Source organism: Lissotriton helveticus, chromosome 10, assembly GCF_964261635.1.
Source record: "Lissotriton helveticus chromosome 10, aLisHel1.1, whole genome shotgun sequence".
Lineage (NCBI taxonomy): Eukaryota > Metazoa > Chordata > Amphibia > Caudata > Salamandridae > Lissotriton > Lissotriton helveticus.
In genome coordinates, this window is record NC_136071.1 from 353,715,763 (window position 1) to 353,734,145 (window position 18,383).

The following is an 18,383-nucleotide window of genomic DNA, read 5'->3' on the forward strand; positions in this document are numbered from 1 at the left end:
CTTTTAATCCTTATCAACTGCGGACATGCCAATCCTGGCCTTGTCCTGTAGCGCGGTACATAAGTCATCCTTATTCATTGATCTTGATAACCCAATGCATTTTGGGCCTATGTCTGGCCCTTCGTCAGGGGTACTCTACAATTTAAACATTGTTGTCAAAACGTGCATTTGAATCAATACAACACATTGATATCCCCACTGAATTGTTTTTTTTTTCTATGTAAATGAACGTTTTTCCCGCTAAAAGTAACCCTAGAGCTACCCCTAAGTTGATGCCCAGAATCACCTCTATCATCCTCCCACCATTCAAACCCTTAAACTTCCATCCCAATACATATTCGTGTCACCCCTTCATGAACAAATTATTGCCCGACAAAGTTTCCCCGAACCTTTACCTTCAAAATCAGCTGCCATAAACACGTCACGATAGCATTACAAACATCCACGTACTACGTGCTTGCCTCGACCTGTGCTTTTAACACCTGTGCTCTGTGTTTACTCTCCTCCTTTCCGTGACCTCCTCTTTGAGTGGAAGTTTAAGGGTTTGAATGGTGGGAGGTTGATAAAGGTGATTCTGGGGATGATGTTGGAATAAATATGAAGAAAATGGATCAGTTTGGCATCAGAGTTATGCTTAATTAATGCTGTGCGTCTGGTCGGGATGACACTTCGCCCCATTCTGATTGGTTCTATTACTCACGTGGTTTAGGGCAGACCACGTTTTCCAGGCTAGCACGCAATCAACATTAAAAATGGAGTAAGTGTTCAGGATAAAAAGAAAACGAAGAATGTGTGCACGATTCAAACCCTCTCTTGAAATTATTACTTTCTGCCCTGCGACGAGTTACACCCATTAATCACAGTGAAGAAAAACACGGATTGGACGCAGTCACAAGAGAGACCAGTGAAAGAACTTTTTCCTAAGAATTGCTCCTTTGAACTGTGCAGTTTCTAAATATGGCAGCTTGCATTTGGATTTATGACTAGTTTGACAACAAACACGTTGATGTGCGCACAATGAATTTGTACAGTTGTGAATAGAAATAAGAAATATGAGACACTGGACTTTGTATAATTAACGTGGCATGTCATCTTAGGGTGGGCGGGGAATTTCGGATGTATGACGTTACAACGCACACTTTTACAACGCATACCTTTACAATGCATTTTTTACACCGCAACATCCATTACAACGCACACTTTTACAACGCATACCATTACAACGAATTCTTTAAAAATACCTTTACAACGCATTCCACTACAACGCATACTACATTTACAACGCATACCATTACAACGCATTACATTACAGTACAATTAAGGTAAGTGTTGGATAGTGTAGGGGTTAGAATTGCTATTCTAACTCCAGGGGGTGCAACAGTAGGGAAAATATTGGATAGTGTAGGGGTTAAAATTACTATTCTAACTCCAGGGGGTGCAACAGTAGGGTAAGTATTGGATGGTAAGTTTTGCGTTGTAATGGTATGCGTTGTAATGACTGCGTTGTAATGCTATGCGTTGTAGTGACTGCGTTGTAAATGTATGCGTTGTAATGGATGTTGCGTTGTAAAAGTTTTGTTGTAATGGTAGTGCGTTGTAAAAGTTGCGTTGTAAATGTTACATACCGGAATTTCGGTTTGATGCTGCATGGGAGAGGAAATGTTAATTAGGCCGTTGTTCAGATAAAACATTGCCACATTTCTCGTGGGCACATGCAGTGGATTCTGGGACTTGTAGTAGATTTGTTTTTTGGCAAACATCAGGTTCGACTAATTAGAAGGGTGGGGCCATTTTGATTACAATCAGGATAACCAGGGAAAAATGAAGGGGAGGTCACTATTCAGAAATGAGGTGGGTACTTTTAAAGGAGTCAAAGAGCTCCTGCTAGGCAAGGTGACTGCTTAATGCAGTATGGATGAGGGTGTTATTGGGTTAAAAGAGGAGGCCACGGAAAGGAGGAGAGTAAACACAGAGCACAGGTGTTAAAAGCACAGGTCGAGGCAAGCACGTAGTACGTGGATGTTTGTAATGCTATCGTGAGGTGTTTTTGGCAGCTGATTTTGAAGGTAAAGCTTCGGGGAAACTTTGTTGGGCAATAATTTGTTCATGAAGGGGTGACACGAAAATGTACTGGGATGGAAGTTTAAGGGTTTGAATGGTGGGAGGTTTATAGAGGTGATTCTGGGCATCAACTTAGGGGTAGCTCTAGGGTTACTTTTAGCGGAGAAAACATTAATTTACATAGAAAAAACGTACAATTCAGTGGGGATATTAATGTGTTGTATTGATTCAAATGCACGTTTTGACAACAATGTTTTTAAATTGTAGAGTACCCCTGACGAAGGGCCAGACACAGACCCGAAATGCATTGGGTTATCAGGATCAAGGAATAAGGATGATGGGTGATGATCTGTAAGGTGGCGTTCCACAGAATGTAAGTGAATATGGGTCTGAAGTCTCCCTGTAGCCTTCTCCACTGGTCTGTGGAAGCGTAATGTAGTAATGAAGTGGTGGAACAGGCGCCTTGCCATGTGAACAGATACTGCAGTCTGTATCGTATTGGAGAGCTCATTAGGGACCAGTGTAAAAATCACTTCACCCAAAATCATAAACAGTTCTACATTGTGTGATTTGAGCCCAGACACACTCACTGGGCTTAACCGTGGTTTCTTCTGGGGAAAGAGGACACCGTCCCAGGCAGGGAGGCAGGCATTGATGTGGGAGACAGCAGCTTCGACTACCGCCGACAGGGCAGGTGCAGTGGGCACCGGGACTCAAGTTTTTGGACCATCAGACATTGACCCAGAGCAAGAGAGGGAAAGGTCGAAAAGGAAGACATATTGGATAAGAAGGGAAAGAAAGGAAAACAGTGATGGGGGGAAAAAGAGGGATGAAAAAGAACCTGCAAGAGTGAGACAAAAAGGCCGGTGGTGAAGAAACATGAAATAGTCTCGTTACTCAGCAATGCCAGCATTTGACAGCGGTGCTGGCGGAGTGCTAAGAAATTCTCTGGGCTCCTTGAGTCCCTGGAGTATTTTTTTTTCGCAATGTATGCATGGGCACTCATTTCTATGTTGCACCCTACAACCGTATAGACTATACAACCACAAAGGAAACCAGAGCTCAAGAGTAGTCCCTCATGTACCCAAGCCCTACCTACAATCAGAGGGAATCAAGGGAGCTGGTCAGGACAGACTACATGGACTGCACAGGGAGAGCCTCCAGTCAGTCTTCTTCCTGGCGTGCAGGTAGAAAGGCCTATAATCGCCCACCATTAATAATCAGCTGCCACCAACCATGAGTCAGGTCATGGGGAATCACCCGAGATAAAACATCGCTTGGGCCAATAGAGGCCGTCGATCTGTTGGATCACAACATCATAAACAGCCAGGCACCTGTCAGGGGATTCGTGACACGTGTATCCTCCACAGGAAAACATTCCGGTCCGGTCGGAATGAGAAAATCAGGAGCCGGATATCAGAAGGCCACTGTGCCAGTGACTTTCGGCCTATGTATACCCCCTAAGTTTCTGGGTGCAGCAACGTCCCGGCTGCAAACTCAGCATCGGAAACATGTGTGACCTTGCTATTCCACCTATTTAGATTGTTGAAAGCCCGTAGTAGGCCACATATGCCAGAGTGTTTTATAAACACATTAGACTGTAAATTAGAAGCTCATACTCGTGCATAAGAATATTTATCTGCGTACACAAACACACATATACGTCTATAAATAGCTAATGCTTCCCTCCCATCCTCCCCCTTGCTCCTCCTCCCCTTTCTGCAGTGCTTGGCACACACCCTCCTTTTCTCTGGGAGGAGGAGGTGGGGGGGACGACAAATCCTGCTGACATCATTCAGCATGACAGAGCTATTCAGGCAGGGCCAGTAGGAGCTCTCTCCATCCCTCGGAGGAGCTGGACCAATGCGGGCGGGACTAAGAAGCTGCGCCGCGAGCATCCTCCGGCAGAGCATGCGGCGGGCCTCGGCAGGAGGGACCAGGGCATCCTAGAGGCGCGCGGAGCTCACGAGCGCAGACACACCGGCGCGAGCCGCCCGCAGACAAGGACTGGCGTCCCGCGCGCCGGGAGCGCACGAGCCCGCGCGCCCCATGCCCCGCGTGCGCACCCCGTCTTTATTGAGGCGCAGCTCTTCAGCAGGCGTGGGGGCGGTCTGAATGCAGGAGGCATGCCGGGGGAAGCAGTGAAAGACGGCGGGGTCGCCCCCGGGGAGGAGCCAGCCCCTTTGGTGGGCGAAGCAGGTGAGTGGATAGAGGACAGGGTGCGATGGGGGCTGGGGGAGGGGGCAGCGGTGGGAGGGAGGGGTATAATCTGAGGCCAGAGTAAAAATTGCCCCCCCCCCAATATAGTTATGGGGTGTCCTCAGTGACACAGTTGTGTTGTTAGCTTTTGACTCCGCCCCCTCCTCAATAAAGAAAGAGAAGGGGTATAGTGGGGGTGGCGAGGAAACCCCTTCCCGGGGTTGTCCCCCTCTAGTGGGGGTGGCGAGGAAACCCCTTCCATGGGTTGTCCCTTTATTTGTGGGGGCGCAGGGCTGTAGCTGCGCCGACGCTCAGACATTTGCCGCAGCGGCAATGTGGGTGGGTGGATGTGGGCGACCTCGTCCTAGATAAGAAGGCCCCCGACCTCCAGACTTCTCACCTCAAAATAGATTCGGTGCAGTAATGAACCAGCTTGCTTTAGGTGGGCTCATCCAATGCATATAAGATAGGGGACAACTATAAGAGGAAGAAGTGCTTTGACGAGGCCAGGCAGTCACAAAACGCATGCAGAGCCCATTCGATAAAAAAAATGGAGTGGGACCGGTGCCCTGCTGAATCAAACCCTTCCCCGATCCCTGTCTTGAACCCTCTGTACTGTTTTTTTTTTAATAATCATCTTCTCCCTTTTACTATGGAATGCCCCTGGGACAGTGTTTTAGGGTCCCGATCGTGTCGTATACCGGCTAATTCGAGGCCTGGTGTGGTGGAACCACATAGTAGAGACGTCGATAGATGGGTGAATGTACTGAAAGATACTGATGCACAGATAAAGGCAGTGAACAAGGAGACTATGACAAGTGACAAAGAATAACACATAATTACGCATCCAAGGACACATGCTTATCTTGTCTGCCTGTGTCCCTGTCTGCTGCCACCACACGCTAAACTGTATTGGTCTTTGCTCCCACTCCATGATTACCCCTCAGCAGCCCCACCCCTGAAAACGGCACTTACCTTGGTCAACTACTAACAAGCCGGATTCTCACGCACAGGCCCACTCATCCCACGCCACGTGACCTTAAAGTCACGCGTTCCTCTATCGGATATCTGCGGCGGATGGGCCACAGTAAAACCACTCCTTTTAAATCCAGGATTAATCACCTGCTCCCAGTCTCCAGCTGGTAGCAATAACATTTTTTTTTACAACTACTGCAATTCACTGGCACTGATGATATCAACTTGCCAATGAAAAGACATTCTCTAACTGGCAAGTTTTTTGGGCTAAAAGCAATATTGCAGAAGAAGGGAATCTCTCGGTCTCTTGATAGACTAACAGGGGCGACTGGTGTCCTTTTGTTCCGCGCTGATGAAGCAGAGACACCCCCCCCTCCTACCCTCCCTCTTTGGGATCCCCAGTCCCCGTAAGTGACCTCCCTCCCCCTCCCTTCCACGCGCGGTGTCAACACTCTCCCCCCAACATCCAGTAGACATGGAATGTCCCCAAAACACCCTCATACGGTCTCCTGCTCTCCCAGTGTGTACTTGGTACCACTGGTCGCTTGTTTCTGGCACAGGCTTTCCAAGCCTGTGTACCACATACTCAGACACATACTCGGTCCTCCTGGAGCGTGTCCCCTTGTGCCCCCCTTGCTTAGTGGGGCCATTCTACTGTTTCTGCCAAAGCACATGAAATCGTCTTTTTGTGCCGGTTCCTCACTCCACACCCTCCTTCATGGTCTCCAACTCTACACTTGCCACTCCAGTCCCTTTAACATCCCACTGGCTGCGCCCTATTTTGAAACTCGCATTAAAAAGAGAGAATGGCCTTAGTGACCAATCTCAGCCACGGAGGACAGTTGGAAGGGTTTCTTAAAACAGCTACTGAATGGGCAGTCTCCAGTTAATGCACCTGTTGCAGAAATCTGTATATAACATGCTAAAATGGCGCTTAAGTTTACATACCTGTGGCAGGTGTAATGAGTACCATGTTATGTTATGTTATGTTATGTTATGTTATTTATGCTTTTATATAGCGCAACGGATACTCAAAAAGAGTGTCCCGGCGCTTTGGGTAAGGGGAACTAATTCAGAATAACATAACACAGTTAAAAAGAAAACACAACACACACAGAAACAAAGAGGGACTGCTAGGGAGGCCTACTGCGTAAACAACCAAGTTTTAAGACCTCTCCTAAAATCCAAAAGAGTAGTAGCTCCCCGAAGTAGAAGTGGGAGCGAATTCCACATCTGTGGGGCCAGCAGACTGAAAGAGCGGCCGCCCAAGCGAGCTCTCTTGACACGAGGGACAGCCGCCAGAAGCAAAGATTCAGACCGCAGAGAGCGGCCCGGCTGGTAAAAGACCAATCTCTTTTGGAGGTGCTTTGCTCCCACTGCGTGGAGTGCCTTATAGGCCAATATCATGGCCTTAAAAGCGATCCGTTTACGGATCGGTAACCAGTGCAGAGTCCGCATTAGCCCGGAGGCGCTGGTGCGTCTGTTCAGACCAAAAATGGCCCTGGCCGCCGCATTCTGCGCAACTTGAAGCCGCTGCAGCAGGTACTCTGGTAGGCCCAGGTAAAGAATGTTGGCATAATCCAACCTGGAGCCTATCAGGGCCTGCACTGTCAGCCTCCTATGCTCCTCCGACAGAAGAGGCAGGAACCTCCGCAGCATTTTTAAAAGACCGAAGCAGGTGCCGGTCACCCCAAAGATCTGGGCTTTCATCGACAGTCCCCTGTCCATCTTAACCCCCAAGTTCTTAGCCATAGGGGAAGAGCCGGACGGAGGGAACATATCGATGGGCCACCAGGCCTGCCAGCTAGGCTCCGTATCGCACCCGAAGAAGAGTACCTCGGACTTATCGGAATTGCACTTGAGGCTGTTCAGTTGGAACCATGAGAACACCGCCCCAAGGCAATTCCGGATACTCTCCATGCAGCTGAGCATTCATAACATCTGCCCGAGGCAGGGTTTGGACACTATACCAGCTAAGCACCAAGTTTCAAGTTTATTTTTTATTTGTTTGATTAATTAAAATCTTACAAAAATAGCTACAATTGTTTTGATAACTTAGCATGTATGATATTTAATCAAGTCTTTGGGTACAAATTGGAATGATGAATTGTTTTATAATTTTAATACTTTTGCTTGACATTTTAGCTATTTTTGTAAGATTTTAATTAATCAGACAAATACAAAATAAACTAGAAACCAGCTAAGCACCATAAAAATAGCAACAAAAAAAACCACATTAATTTTAGGGAGACAATGTCCAATATCGATCCAGGGAGGTAGAATCCATGCAAGATGTTCACGTCCACTAACGTCAGAATTAGGTCTCATTTAGATTAATTAAAACGTCAGAATTAGGTCTCATTTAGATTAATTAAAAGTGCCTTCATCGAATGGGTCTGTTCTTTATAGTTCACTTAGCATGCGAGGGGGTTTCTGGGTAGATGCTTCCTTCCGGTTCCAGGGCGCAGCACGCTCCGCAGTGACGTAGGTCGTTTTCTATTTCTTCAGTTGTTGAGGAACCAGAGGCGAAATTGATGAGTGGCAGGGCAGCCTGCAAAATGTGACTCTTTTGAAAAAAACGTGAATTCCTTGTTAAATACAATAGATGTGATGGCGAAATCACGGACCAGAACTGCACAAAACACCCTCGCTGCTATTTTTAGATGAAAGTCACTTTGGTTGCATCGCCCATGGCTGGCGACGTGCACTCATGCCGAAGGTCACCGCCGAGGAAGGGGCGGCCTTTGGCCTCATTTTCGAGTGAAGGGTCACTGATGACGCCCCGCTCTCTACATCCATAAAAAGTAGGACCACCTCTCAGACTACCCAGGGGCCAGGGGGTGTTCACGTTTCCGGGGACGTGCTTGAAAACCTACCGTGAGATAATCACGAGGCAGTGGAGCGTTAGAGTGATTTGATGGGTATTGCGTGGAAGGCATCATGTTTATGATGACATCAGGTGCGATGGCAACTCGCCGTTGCTACAGCATTGTAGTTTGGGCAAGGCTACCAGAGAGGCCAAGAACTGAGGCCCAGATTTAGTAACACCTGGCATTACTGTTGTAACACAAACCCGACGCAAAGTGTTATGCTGGGATTTACTATCCAACGTGAATGTGGATTTACATTGGATAGTAACTTTCACAAAGTAACACAAAGTTGTGCGGTGAGATGCTTCGTATTACTTTGTGTCAAGGTGGTGTTCCATGGGTGCTATGCAACCAACTATGGGTTTTGACACGATTCCATATCTGAAAACACTCATAGACAGAGATTTGCGCCACAATCTTCCGCCTCCTTGAGGCAGGTATAAAGAGGAAAAATGTTTTATTTCTCCCACATTGCATGCGTACCGCATTGTACAGCACGCATTCAAAGCAGGAAAAGTGATAATGGATAGTTTTTGTACTGGAAGGATCCCCTTTCAGTACGAAAATTATTCCTTACAGAATGCTCCCATCCAGGAGCGACCAGTGCAGGTAAGATTGGTGGGGCGGGGTGGGGAGACTCGACAGACGACGACGAGGGGAAATTAATTATTTAATTAGTTTTCCCTCCTTTTCGTCTGTCGAGTCCGCCTCACCGTTCTTACCTGCACGGGTCGCTCCTGCACACATCCTTGCACTATGGTGAAAGGCTGTGTGTGCTGGCGCCTGGCTGTCTAAAGTGCGCCAGCGCCGGGAGAGAAATACAGTGTTGCAGCTCAGTAGACATGGCACTGCTCTGTTCTCTCCCTTTCTCACAACACAGCACAACAAGTTAAGCTGCTTCTCCTCATTGCATGAATTTTTCTTAAATTTTGGCCCAAATGGGCAGTTAGACTGCAATACGGTGCGCAAGAAGGCTGACGTCCACAACAGCAGTGTGGGTTCCTCACACATGCCCAGTGCGAGATTCTCACACAGTCTACTGTTCATGGCTTCCGATAGCCCACCAGCATCAGAACACAAGTGTGAGCTTTTCACATACTCCACAGCCAGGGTCCATGCAGGTAAGAGCAGTAGGCCGGGTTGGGAGGGGGTGGGGGGGTGGGGAATTGACAGACGACCATGAGGGAAAATTAAATAAATAAATTACTTTTCCGTCGTTGTTGGTCGAAATCCCCCCAAACTGGTTCTACCACTTTTACCTGCACTGGCCGCGGCTGATGCTCCATAAGTGCTAGCTCCACCCCGGGTCAGATTGGGATCACAGTTAGGCCCTGGCACTCTAAAAGAATGGGCCTACAATTGGAAATAATTCATATTTTTTTTGTAGCTTTATATAGCGTGAACTTGATACAAAGGCATTGAAGCAATTACCATGAGCACCAGCTACATTGCACAAGAACACATTTATTTTTGTTTAGGTAGATTAAGGGATTTGCTCAGAATCAGTGGATGTTTAGCTGTTTCCAGAACTCGAACATATTTCCCCAGTTCCAATGTCAACTGCTCTGCGATCATAACATTACATCCTATGTTTCTTTTTCCTCTGGGAAAGGTGACCTCACAGTGAGGTTTATAAAAACACTCGCCCCACCCCTCCACCAAGGCCTAAAAGACACTGGGACCAAGGTGACAACACAAAGGCCCCAACAAGGCCACTTCTCTCACTAACCCCCTCTCCATCTCCTTATAGACTTAACGCATAACCTGGCAGGTGCTCAAGAAAAGCACCCAGTTGATGCTGCTGCTCCAGGGGGGCTTAGGTGAGAACACCCCCAGCACCGCTCTCCTCCCGCCCGCGAGGCCCCTGCATATTTTCACCCTCCCCATGCCTGCCATGTGCTGAAAGTGATGACCCGGGAGGCGGGGGAATGACACTGCTTCTGGACCAGCTGGCCACACGAGGCAGGGGGCCAAGGTGAGAATGCCCAAAGGGCCAGAACAACATCTGGCCCCCAGCCTCAGTTTGACAGCATGGCAGGGGAGTGCCATGATGCTGACAACACTTCACAGTGGCTTAGCGGGGACCAGGGAAGATAGTAAGTTTCCATTGGCCGATTAACAGAGGCCCTAAAAACCAGCCCACAGATGACCCTGAGGCACCAGCCCACCACCCAATGCCCGACTGCCCACAATCCCAATCCGACCCAGGCTCCACCAACTGTTCTCCAAAGCCATCTTCATGCACTGCCTCTCAAGGTGCCAGATGTTCAAATTAACCATCAGTGCCAGGTCCTCATTGTGACTACTCGTGCCAGCTTCTTGCACTGTCCATGACTGCAAACTACTCAGGCTCAACACCAGTGCCAACTTCTGGCACTGTTCATTATCACAACATGTGCATGCTGGCACAAGTGCCAGCATCTCACACTGCCCATATTTGCCAGCTCCACTCTCTACCATCCGCATTTCCCAGTAGTACCAGAGTATTGTACCAGAATATTGAGTATTAAATATCGTTCTACAAAAATATTGCAGCCATAATCTCGACTAACACAATATAATCAAGGCAGGTATATTTAAGTATGTACTGTTCTACTAGTCTAAACTCCATGTGTGCACCCTAGTAATCTATACATTTTCAAAGTAGGTAGATGTGGAATGAAGAATAATAAATCTATGCTTAACTTCACGATATTGTGGCAGCCGTTATTCTGGCTATATTTTTGTTGGACAATTTTTTTTCTCGCAATATTTTGGCATATAACCCTAATTCTAGATCCTCTCACAACTCACCCATGCCCTTCATTACACTGCCTACCCATGCCTCCTTCTGACACTGACAATGCCCATAACACATGAGAGCTTCTCCTAGTGCCCACCAGTACCAGCTGCTCATGTTGTCCCTCAGCACCAGCTTCTCACATTGTTCATCAGTGTGAGATCTCACACTGCCCACTAGTGCCCACTCTTCACACTGCCCAATTGTGCCAGATCCCCACACTGCCCACAACTGAAGCTGGTCTGCTGTCACAGTCGGCTACTACTTCCACTATAGGAATTCGTGTTTGACCAGATGGTCACTGGATCTGTCCCCGGTCCACTCAACTGTTCATCCTTCTGAGGGTCATAAAATGAGTACCATTCAGTTGGGTAACAATAAACATTTGTTAGTTGGTGCAGAGAAACCTTAGGGTGAATCTGTGATCTTGAGCACATGTTATGTTATTAGCATGCATTATAAAAGCACAGCTCAGTTCCCCCTATATTTTATTTAGGGGAAGCAGCGCTGCCACACCTAAAGGCCAGCTTTGCGTCGAGGAGCTCTTTTTGTCGTCCAGCCCTAAAACTGTGCGATTGCCTGACTTATTTTAAAAGGACAGGAAACGTGTTGACAGCAGCAGGGTCTGGCTAGTGAAAACCAGGACAGATAGTCTCCGAGCCAATTTAGGATCACTCCTGGCACATTTGTGCGGTCATATTCTATCCGACTGCATGAATGTAGTACTGTTGGATCAGGTTTTACAGTGTGTTGACTAGCCAGCACTACTGCATATATGTATGTAAACATGTATGTGATATTTCTATAGCATAAACCTAACTAAAAGGCAGCAGATGATTGTACCAGTTCGAAGGCAAACATACAGTTATGGGGTGTTTGGTGGGATCGCTGGGTTCCGGGAGTGAAAGCAGACTGAAACGTAGTGGTTAGATATTGTTCTTTGAAAAGGCGTCTTTAGCTATTTTGTACATTTGAGCTCTGGTGGGACGGTCCTGGTGGTTACAATGACTTTGCCCCAGATCCTAGGTCCATCAAAGGAGGAGGCCTGTTGCCTTGTTTTCTCTTATTTACATTTCTTTACTGCCAGTCTGATGGTGTCCTGGCTACTGGTGTGCAGAGGGTGAGCTTTTCAGGCAGATAGGCAAGGGTGCTATTTGAGATGGCTTTGTATGTATGTTTAAAGTATTCCTATAGTGGGAACCTAACCTAAAGGCAATGGCGGCTGGTAGGGAACGAGGGTAGCGAGACGGGGTGTTGAAAAATATAAAATAAAAACTCACTTACCAATTCCGCCACCTCTCCTCTGTCTCCGCTTTGCTTCTCTTCCTGACTCCAGTCCAGAAGAAGCTGCAGGAAGTACCCATGTACACAGGCTCCCATGATATGCAAAGTGTGCATGACTGTTTGGCCAGACCAAGACGACTGGCCAAGCAGTCATCCGCCCTAAGTGTGCACAAACCACTCCCCCTCCCTGAGCAAGTAGCCCCGCCCGCCCTAACCCAGCCCTACAGTAGCAAAAATAAAATGATAATAAAGTTGTTATTCTCATTTTATTTTTCCTTTTTCACTGCTCTATGAGCAGTGGGGCGACGTTCTTCCGCCTTAGCGGAGGATCGACTGAGCACTGCACATGTTTCGCACTTTGTGCCAAGGAGGCACGTCAAGGCCTACCTGGGAACGGTATGATGGAGTATTTCCCTCAGTCGATACCTCTAAAAAACCCTCACCACAGCCTGCTCCCATCGCTTGCCCGAGCCCAGTAGTGTTCTAAGTAAAGTAAGACCAGGCCAGTTTAATTCATATCAGATTTTCTGGATAACAACTGATTATTTAAACGTATCTTTATTTGGAAATCCAGAAAATCTGCCACGGATCCAGCCCATCTGCTCTTAAGTTGGACTCCTCTGCCCTAAAAGGTCTACAGATTTACCCCTGATTCCTCAGTACTGGCTTTAGGGTGTTCTCTCTCAGATAAAAAAAAAAAGCATTTCCAATGCAACAGGTCTCGCATTTACGTGAGTTTTAGCTATTGGCATTGTAAATGACAATGCCTTTTATTTATGTTTTAGTTTTTGAAACATAAATAAAACGCATTGTCATTACAATGCCAATAGCTTAACCTTGCGTAAATGCGAGACCTGTTGCATTGCAAATGCTTCTGATTGTTTGACTTTTGTTCTTGAAGCTGGCAAATGTCAAATTCCAGAAGTCTTTGCAGTAGGCGCTCAAAATAAATAGAGCCCAAATGCAGTCTTTTTTTCAGCGCAGAACGTAAAAGGAATATTTGAGTTGGTAATCTGGGTGGATACCAGCAGCACTGCCTCCATTTCTAGCGCCGAAGGAACTGGTGCTCTCGGCTTCTAATGTGGCGTTTAATGACCCAGCTGGGGTGGGCGCCAGCTTCAATGTTTCTAGAAATCTGTTGATTTTCTGAGAAAGACCAGGGAGCTTGTTCTACTGCGGGAGGCAGAAATTCTTAACAAGGTGAGAGACATCAGTCAGTCAGCCGAGGCGGTCTCCCACCTCCAGAAAAGATACCCCCATCCCTGGACTCCCCAGTACACTCAGGATGCTCTACGGTGCCCTACTCTAGGCAAGACTCTGCCAGACTGGAGCAGAGTGGGCAAAGAAGAAAGCGCCCCGAATGCCTTGCACATGCCCACGCCCTCTTGTACCAACTCCACATTAGAGGCAGGAGTGGAGGTGTGAGGTGGGAGGGTGATGATGCAGACCACCTAGCGGCCACAGCAGGCACATCTGGAAAGGGGAAGGCTGTCCCAGAAGGAAGCCGAGAGGGGGTGGAGCCACCCTGTGGTGCTCTCTTCGCCACAGCCTCCTCCTTAATCAAATGGATGCATCGATTATTTTGCTGATTGGCCCATGCATTATATGACGTTGGTTACATCATAAGCAGCAGATGCAGGCGCAGGCAGTGACGTGTTTAGGAACGCATTCATGACGCCATCTTTCCTTCTTGCATGTGCTAACATTGCTTAAGTAGGTGCTGCTGCGTGGCTCCCAGGTCGAGCAGTGTTTGATCATCTCTGCCAATTAACCATGCGTCTGTTTATTTCAGACTGCGTTGAGATGACGGACAGGTATCCGCCTCCACTTTACATTGGGAAGGTGTGGGCCACTTTGTGACTCAGTCGCTGTAAAACTCAGCTTCAACCAGGAGGCAGCATCAGTTGAACGCCACCACTGACTTGCACGTTGGGTGTGAGGAGAGAAAGCTGTTTGTGTGCTTGGCCAACACCGTGTCTAGACTCACCCGTCACGGAATGACTGGCAGTTAGAGGAGACTGTATGAGGTGCAGAGTGTGAGGTTTGGAGCGCTGTGCTTTAAAAGGAGGAAGTTAAGTAGTGTAGGCATTTGAGGTACGGAGCGATGTGCGTTAAAGGAAACAGCGCAGATAGTACCGGGGACAGAGGTGTGCTTTAAAGGAGGTAGCACACAGCACACACACTGCCACGTACAGAGATGTTTGCGTTAAAGGAGATCGCAAGCAGCGCAGACAGCCCAAGTTACAGGGAGTTGTGCGTTAAGGGAGGTAGCAGGCAGTGCAGACAGCCGGAGGTACAGGGAGTTGTGCGTTAAAGGAGGTAGTAGGCAGCGTAGACACTCCGACGTACGGACAGGTGTGTGTTAAAGGAGGTAGCAAGCAGCGCAGACAGCCAGAGGTACGGGGAGTTCTGCGTTTAAGGAGTTAGGAGGCAGCGCAGACAACCCGAGGTACAGAGAGTTGTGCGTTAAAGGAGGTAGCAAGCAGCGCAAACAGCCCGAGGTACAGGGAGGTGTGCATTTAAGGAGGTAGCAGTCAACGCAGACAGCCCGAGGTACGGAAAGGTGTATGTGTCAGAGAGGATGAAAGGGAGCACCGGGCCCTGTCATTGCCACCTCGGGCAGTGGTTTCTAGTCCCCAGCTCTGCCAGCCCCAGAGTAAACAGAGCGGCAGCTCTCAGTTCCTTTTGTTACAGGCAGGCTGCTTCTCTGTTCTGCCAAGCAACGCTCCCCCGCCGCGGGCACAGAGGGATTATTAGACAGCTCCCAATAACCGACATCCCATAATATCTGGCTTCACTGACATTAGGGCTGCAGACGGAGGCATTAAGATAGCTATCTGCCTTGTCCACGACCCGTGTGCCATAATGGACAGCTCGGAGAGCCTCTTCGCCGCCCATGCTCCAGGAGCTGCAAGGCAATGTGTCCTAATCACAGAAGAGGCATCGAGACACTGCGAGGGATGGGAGATGGAAAAACAAATCACCAACATCATGTTAACTAAAGACACGGTGAGGGATGAGAGCAGGAAAAAACAAAACACCAGCATGGCGCAAACTAAACACACAGTGAAGGATGGAAGACAGAAAAAAAAGATCTTGAATATCTTGCCAACGAAAACACGTCTAAAACATCATGTAAACTAAAGGCATGGTGAGGGATAAGAGACAGATAACCAAATCACCAGCATCATGTAAACTAAAGACACGAGTGAAAACATGGTTCCCAGAAAGATAAGAAATACCTTCAAGACAGAAGGAAAGCAGATGAGCCAGTCCGCGTGAGCCGGACAAAAAAGCAAAAAGGAGGCACCCCAGACAGCTTATTTCCAATGGCAGCCCACCGTCCACCATAAACGGTGACGCAAGTCAATGGAAATAAGGGGCGGGCATCAAGCCCTTTTCTCAATCTCCTTATCTACAATAAATCTCGCAGACCGGGCTACGCATGTGTGCAACAACGCTAGGCGAGACCTAAAAAGCAGAGCCTTTGTTGTCTACTCAAGGCTCAGACGTCGTATGTTCTCTAGATTTACTCTTCCCTAGGCAAGGGCCACTGGAATTATATGATCCAGGGGTGTAACACAGGCCCCCGCAGCCCCCACTGTGCGTGGGGGGGCAAGCTCCAGGGGCCCCCCTCAGCACAGCACTCTTGCTGCAGAGCTCCAGATTGAGCCTGGAGTGGGCCCCTCCACTTGCCTTGCAGGTAGGCCCTCTCGAGTTTCGTTACACCAGTGCACCCTGCAGCTGCGGCCACTTCTGCACAGTTATGGATTTGTCACATAAACCATCATCTGCTGCATAGTCTGCAGATTTTAACAAAGAATTTTTTTTTAAGCTCAAACTTTTCAAAAGTTAGTAAAAACTTTGCGATGTGTTCTTGCAAGCAGAAGGCCCTTGACAAAAGCTGACTGGCCATGTTTCATTTGCTTATTCCTGTGTTTGGTTGTTTAACTAGTACTAAGGATGCAAACCCTTTGCAAAGACAGATGTCAGCATGAGTAAAAATGGCAAAATAATGAAGTAATACTGGCAAAAACTGCGCCACATAATTTGCCTTTTCTTGACGCATAATTTACTCAACCTTGCCGCATAATTCCAGTCACCCTGCCTGTGCGTAATGACTTTTCACCCCTTTCAGTCTGCCCATCACGGGGCCTACTAGTGGAACGCTGCTCCCAATGGGCCTCCATCTTTGTCAGCGTTTCGCCGTCTTCTAGTGCAGTGGGTCTGTCCTCGAGCGTTTTGTACTCATCTGCTGTGTTTTTTCTCAACCGAGAGTCTCTTGCATTTGTTGCTGTGTGAAGAATTTAAAAGGCAGAAAAACTTGCCTTGTAGAACTACTGTTCCCTTCAGAAAAAGTACAACGGGCATGCAGAGAGGAGCGCACTTGGGCGCCATGGGTATGTGTGCATGAAGGAGAGTCACATCTCTAACTGTTCGGTTTCAGGGATGAGATTTTCAGCCAATTGCCCTTTCAAAGTGACCATGCTAAATTATGATAGTTCTAGTCCTACATTTCCCTCAGTAAATAAAAAAGAAATAACTACAAGTACCAGAAAGCAAAGTGGTCGACCGGCTGAACATTTCCCAAATGACATCGGGCAACTTGAGGGCTCTGGCGCTGCCTGGTCGGATAGGTGTAGAAGGCGTGACAATGGTATCCGGGGCTGAAAGCATAGCTAAGGGGCACATGTTGATAGCAGGTTGCGTCATGGCTGTTTTAAGGCCTTATCTGTGAAAGACACCCCGGTCCTGCGCCAGTGGGAGCACCTATTGCCAGCATGGGGCAGGTTGCCCCAGTGCGACAATCAATTTTGGCGCTCCCACCCCCCATGACTGCCTTCCCTGATTCTCTCACTACCACCGGGCAAAGGTGCCCCTTATCTATTCAATCATAAGTTATTTCTAAACACAGTACAGACCCCCCCTCCCTCCGGTCAGGTCAGCGCACCCTCCAAAAGTCAGCGCCCAGTGCGGCCGCACCTGTGGCACTGCCCTAAAGCCGGCCCTGCCCCGCAGGTCCCTTTGGGCCTGGGAGAGCGGCTGCCGCAGAGACGCACCTGCATGATGCAAGGGCGGGAAAGAAAGGGCTGCTCGGCTTGGTAAAGCCTGCGCGAGGAGCAGAGGGCCAGAAATAGGCACTCGCTGCGAAATAAGATGCGCAGGAAAAGATGGAAGAATGTAATGTCCAAGTACAAAAGATCCCCCCGGCGATGTCAGCCTGGATTACTCGAGGTGTTCACTGAGGCATAAGAGAAGGGCTGCACTGCACTGTTGTCAAAGGCGATTTGTACAAGGACCTTTGACTATTGTGATTGCACAAATGCCAGTTGTTTCAAAACCTTAATTCCACAGGAATGATGCCTTTCCCCATGAATTATTTTCTGTTATTCACAGCAATACCAGGTGGCAAAATGAAACTTGTCAAAACAGTTTCCCGGGGTCTTTGTTAATAAAGGGGAGTTAGGTAATCAGGGCTGCAAAAACATTGGTGTGTCTTCTATCCAAACTCAGAAAATGCTCGATAAAACGGAGTTCTGTGCACAGACGTTTATTTCAAGGAGGGTGCAGGGTCGGAATGCCCCCCGCCCCCATCCAAATAATTTCTCGGGTCACCGTTTCTTGTCAGCACAGTGATTGTGGGCAGGTCATCGCTGTCACGTGACATCTCTGGTGAGAGCTCCCCACGCTAGAAGCCCTCTGGGCTGCCCCCCAAGAACCCTCACTGGGCCTTTAGTATGTATTAGTTGGTTTGCAGCTGAAATTTAATATAAAATACAATTTATATTAACCCACCTCACCAATACATTAATCAGCCTATCCCCTCTCCCTCTCAAACCCCTCTTTAACATGAACAAAAAAAACACACCATCCAAGCATTTATCAGCATCCCCTTTCATTTTTTACCGACCTTCCACACCAGATCGTGCCCTGCCAAAACCGAATAGAAATACGACCAGTCCACACAATGTCATCCCTACCCAAAACTAACACATGACAATCTGTGCTAAATCCTTCTTCCTGTCTTTAATCAAACCCAAACCAGAAAGCTGCCCTAAGTCGTTTTTACTCAACAAAACGTCAGAGTGATGCCTCGCCTGTGCTAGCTAAATCAGTCAAACATTTGTAACAACTGCCCCCACTTTATGTCACCCCTCGCCCACTAACCATGAACTCAGTCGCTCAAAATCCTAAATTTCTTCCAAATGGTCGTG

The 18,383-nt window shown here is 48.0% G+C and overlaps 1 protein-coding gene across 1 annotated transcript in view; it reads left to right on the forward strand.

The window, feature by feature from the left end:
• Positions 1-3,874: 3,874 nt before the first annotated feature.
• Positions 3,875-18,383, forward strand: part of LOC144783816 (uncharacterized) — a 249,629-nt gene continuing 235,120 nt past the window's right edge. Inside the window, exon 1 of the mRNA XM_078662562.1 lies at positions 3,875-4,260. Coding sequence (XP_078518688.1) covers positions 4,188-4,260 — 73 coding nt within the window. The 5' untranslated portion in view covers positions 3,875-4,187. The remainder of the gene's footprint in view (positions 4,261-18,383) is intronic.